The sequence below is a fragment of the Pteropus vampyrus genome, unplaced genomic scaffold, assembly GCF_000151845.1.
Source record: "Pteropus vampyrus isolate Shadow unplaced genomic scaffold, Pvam_2.0 Scaffold167, whole genome shotgun sequence".
NCBI classification, from domain to species: domain Eukaryota; kingdom Metazoa; phylum Chordata; class Mammalia; order Chiroptera; family Pteropodidae; genus Pteropus; species Pteropus vampyrus.
Genome location: NW_011888948.1, coordinates 2867440 through 2872370, shown reverse-complemented (window position 1 = coordinate 2872370; position 4931 = coordinate 2867440). Strand labels below are relative to the sequence as shown.

The following is a 4931-nucleotide window of genomic DNA, read 5'->3' as shown; positions in this document are numbered from 1 at the left end:
AGAAAATGTCAAGTGTTGGCGAGGATGTAGAGAAATTAGAACTCTTGTGTACCGTTGGTGGGAACGTAAAATGGTGCAACTGGTGTGGAAAACAATATGGAAGGTCCTAAAAACTAAAAATAGAAGCCATACGATCCAACAATTCCACTTCTGGTTATATACCCAGAAGAACTGAAAGTAGGATCTCAGAAATATATTTGTACACCAGTGTTTACGGCAGCATTATTCACAATAGTCAAGAGGTGGAAGCAACCCAAGTGTCTCTCCGTAGATGGATGGATAAACAAAATGTGGTACAGTGGAATATTACGCAGCCTTAGAAAGGAATAAAATTCCGACATGTGCTACAACATGGATGAAGCGTGAAGACATTATGCTAAGTGAAATAAATCAGTCACAAAAGGACAAATACTGGATGATTCCACTAATAGAAGGTATCTAGAGTAGTCAAATTTGTAGAGACAGAAAGTAGAATGGCAGTCACCAGGGGCTGTGGGGAGGAGGGAGTAATGGGGAGTTAATGTTTAATAGGCACAGTTTCTGTTTCGTAAGATGAAAAGAGTTCTGGAGGTGGATAGTGGCGATGGTTTCAAAACAATGTGATTAAGTGGTACTTCGTACCACTGAACTGTGTACTTAAACATGCCTAAGATGGTAAATTTATGTGTACTTCACCACAATTAAAAATAAAAGTAAAATGATGTGTGCCCCAGTCCTTCCGAGCCTCCCCAGATGGACTCTCCCAGCATGCAATAGCTGGCAAGTGCAGAGTCCCTGGTTACTCCACGCATACGGAGGGCCACACATGCTCACAGGCTCAAAAGCCAGTCTCATTTTCAGGTGACTGAAGGTCTTAGGGCCCCACCTTCAGTCCCCCAGTGCCTCTGGCTTGGGGGTGGGGGAATGCTGGTGGAAACTACTAGCCACCCAGTTGAACACAGGAACCCATCAAACAAAAAGGGAGAGGAGATAACAGAAGTTTCCCTCTCCTCAGAAACCACTAAAAGAAGAACTGAGAAGTCACCATGAGAAGTGTCCCATCCTGTCAGAAAGGGGGTTAAACATGTAGAGTCTGGACCCAGACTGTCAGGTTGGAATCCTGGCTCTGCTACTTTCTAGATTTTAGTGTGCTCTTGGACATTCCTTTGAAATTCTCTGAGCCCCAGTCTTCTCATTTGAAATGAACTTAGAACATTGCTTGGCACATAGGCACGTGGAATGTAAATATTTGTTAAACAAGAGAAAAGTTTATTTAATTCATCCTCTCTACTATACTTCATGAACTGGACAGTCACACTGCCATGTGGAGGGGAAACCGAGGTGAAACATCTCCTCTGAAGAGGTGTCAAAGCTGAATGTGGGTCTTACGACTCAATCCCAGTTCCTACCACTCTAGGTCTGCCACCCTCTCCTGCCTCACTGGTGGCCCTTCTCCGAGACAGCAGTGGGAACCAGGCAGTGTGGGGAAGTGGGTGAGAGTGAGCCACACAACCCCTCAGACAAACGACTCCTGCCCCCGAGTCCCACTGCTGCCTTTGCACTCAGAACAGAATCTGCTTGCCTGAACCGAGAGCCCTACAAACAGACTGCGTGAGAGTTTCAGACCAAAACAAGGCCCATTTGTCGGCAATCGTTTCCTTCACCCACTTGGTTAAGTGGAGGCTGACCTACCCGGGATTCACGACTGCCCTCCCTTTCCTGCCACCGTGTCTACCTCTTGGAAGGTGGACGAGGCTAGGGAAAAAAGGTAGACCTTTGCATGTGTTTTTATTTGAGTAAGTACTTCATGCACATAGTACAAAATTCAAAGGCACAAGAGGATATTCAATATAAACTGAGTCTCTCACCCCTGCTCTCCAATGCCAAAAGCTCTTAACAGAGATCCCCACTGTGGTTAGTTTCCTGTGAAAGAAAGGAGACCCTAAAATCAAATGGATTTCCTCGTTAGGGAATTAGTTCAGATGGACAACAGACAGCCCTAGGGCAAGCCAGTCTGTAAGAGCTGGTGGGCCTCAAGACACTCTGGGTGGGTTGTCGGCCATGTACATTTCCTCTGGGCTGCTTCTCTCCTCTGTTAGTGTAGATCCCAAAAAACAGTCACTTCGGGTTTCTTCTAAGCCTTTTGTGATTAAGGCTGGGAGCCCCCACCCGCTTCTTGTTACAGAAGGGAAGAGACCGGTTCCTTAATCTGTGCACAGACAGGGTCAGGACCCGTGCATGATCTACACTAAAGAATAACAGGGATCAGCGTCAGAAATCTTCCTCCCCAACCGCTGCCTCATACTCCCTTCCTTTTTCTTCCTTTCCCTTCGCTCTCATTCCTCTTCCCTACCCCTAAGTGCACACTAAACACATACAATGAGCAGCACCTGGGCTTCCTATAGATTTATGATTTATGGTTATTCACCTTATTATCTAAGTGGCTTTGCCAGGTAAAATATTAAGGCACCACTGCCATTATAACCTTGTCTTCCATGATCTCATTGGCAGTTGGTGTTGCCATGACAACTGGGCTGGAGAAACTGGTACTGAGCTTCGGTAGAAGACGATGTAAACAGTGTGTGTGTGTGTGTGTGTGTGTGTGTGTGTGTGTGTGTGTGTGTGTGTGTGTGTGTGTGTGTGTGTGTATGCAGACTTCCCATCATGTATATCTGTTGTGCAGAAAGCCATGGATTTTAGTCCACACCTTCTGCTTCCCCTTCTGATTTGGTCAAAAGTAGCTTCGGGGCTCTAAATGAATTGGAAGGAAGCTTTAGAGGATGATTTCTTTGTTTGGTTTTTAAGTGGCAAATTGGAACCAGGGACACATAAGAAATATCTTAGAGGTTTTCTACCCACACGAAATGAAGCGACTACACCCTCTGGATGTCACTCGTAAAAGCCCCTTGGACTTAACTTATTTACATCTTTATAGTTCCCTTATTAGACATAGAAAGTTGGAGCTAGAAGGGGTGCAGATGTCACAAATCTGATCACTTTTTCATTTAAATGAGGTCTAGAGAGACTGACTTGCTCCCGTACAGGATGGTACAATGGGTAAGGGTGTGGATTCTAGAATCATACTTTCTGGCTCAAATCCTGGCTCCAGTGAGTCTTTACTGTGATCTCAGCCAAGTGACTTACTCCTCTAAGTCTCAGTTTACTCATCTGTAAAGTGGGGATATTGAGAGAAATCTTACTAGGTCATTGTAATGATTAAGTGAGATAATCCATGATGTTTGGCACATATTAAGCCCTCAATAAATGTTATCACTATTACCCTGGGTCACACTGGCAATCAGTGGTAGAAATAGGACAAAAATCCAGCTCAGCTAACTCCTATTTAAACTAGGGCCTTTTCCCATTAATGCCATTATGACCTTTGTTTCTTTTTCTGTATATATTACGTGTCATCCAGGGGAGAATGGAAGCTCTTTTGACATGGGGTTGTTTTTTCTTAAAACCTCCTATGAAGTGTGCATAATGCCTACACTAGGTACTCTGTGGGTACTTGATTTGAGGATAAACTTTACATGCTTCCTGCACTCACGCAACATCAGTTGAACGTACATGGCATGGCTGTGGTGCAGGAGGAGAAAGGAATGAGAAGAAAACTTCAGGGAAGTGAACATGTTGTGATTACCTCATATGAAACCAAGCATTTGCTAAGCTCTTTTCAAATGTGTTTAATCTCACAACCACCCTCATGAAGTGAGCATATTCATTCCCATTCTACAAATAAGAAAACTAAGACTGAATGGTTATGCAATATGTCCGGGTTCAGATGACAGGCTGAAAGCTGGGGTCCTACCCACCCTTTTACTTCGAGGTGCTGCTGGTGCTCTCAATAGATACTGTTTATAAGAACAATTTCTTAGCCCCTTGTGAGCCAAAAGCTTATTTCCTGAGGGAGTGAGAGAGATTCAGAGCAGACTGACACCTTTTCCATCATTAGCACAAAGCAGAATGTACAAAGCACAGCTGTGTGACTGTAAAGTGTCTAAAATATTCTCCCAGCCCAACTGGACAGGCATGGAAATTCACGCCAGGCTGGGTGGTTTTGCAGAATGCCACTTGTTTAAACTTCCTTTTATCACTCTGTCAGGAAGAAGAGCAAGACAGTGGAACCTCACGGTGCTCTTCTGGGGAAATTTATTTCAAAAGGTATTCTAGAGTAAAAAAAGCACGCCCACTGTTATCCTTTCTCCTAGGTAATGAGGCCATTAAACCAGCTGGTTCTCACACATCTTATGTTAGAGTGGCGCAGTCTCTGGGCGAGTTGGGTAAACCAGTACAGAATTTGATCAAGTGACCCACCATCCTGAACCCAGAGGTGGGGATAGAGGTCAGATGTGGACAGGGACGCCTGATTCCTACATAACAGGGTCAAGAAGGGGGCTGGATGACTTGTCTGGAATGTAGGTTGGCACAGCAATCATACTTTTTTTTTAAAACTTACGCTGTATGTTTATTTGGGTTTAGGAGTCGGGAGGCTGAAAAAGATTTGAAGGAGATAAATGGGCCCTTCTTTGGAGTTGCAGAGCTAGTGGCAAACTTCTCCTTGGGAGACAGACTTACTTCCAGGTGGGAGACCTAGCCCTGCCTCTTGCCAGCTGTGTCACTGTGTACACATTACCAACATGACTCCTTGCACTTTCTGGAGAGGGGGGATGTACCTCCGTTGAGTTACTTGGTGGCATTGTGTGAAATGAGATAGATGGGAACTTAAAAAATGGTAGTTATTACAACGACCCCTGTGATAACTTCATTAGATGGAGAAATCTTTTTGGTATCAGTAAGCCTCATCTTTTTATTCCACATAATTTTCTAGGTAACCAAATTCTAAGGGTGCGTTGTGGTGCCATCTTTGCATCCCAGCCATACGCACCAGGCAGGTATTCCCCAAACGGGTACTAAAGCCGGGTTTCAAGTCCAAGGTGACTGCGAGGACC

At 44.6% G+C, this 4931-nt stretch overlaps 1 protein-coding gene across 1 annotated transcript in view; it reads left to right on the top strand.

Moving 5' to 3' along the window:
* Positions 1-3024: 3024 nt before the first annotated feature.
* DHRS12 (dehydrogenase/reductase 12) overlaps positions 3025-4931 on the top strand; it is an 8544-nt gene continuing 6637 nt past the window's right edge. The window contains exons 1-3 of the mRNA XM_023536719.1: positions 3025-3036; positions 4085-4143; positions 4462-4563. Coding sequence (XP_023392487.1) covers positions 3025-3036; positions 4085-4143; positions 4462-4563 — 173 coding nt within the window. The remainder of the gene's footprint in view (positions 3037-4084; positions 4144-4461; positions 4564-4931) is intronic.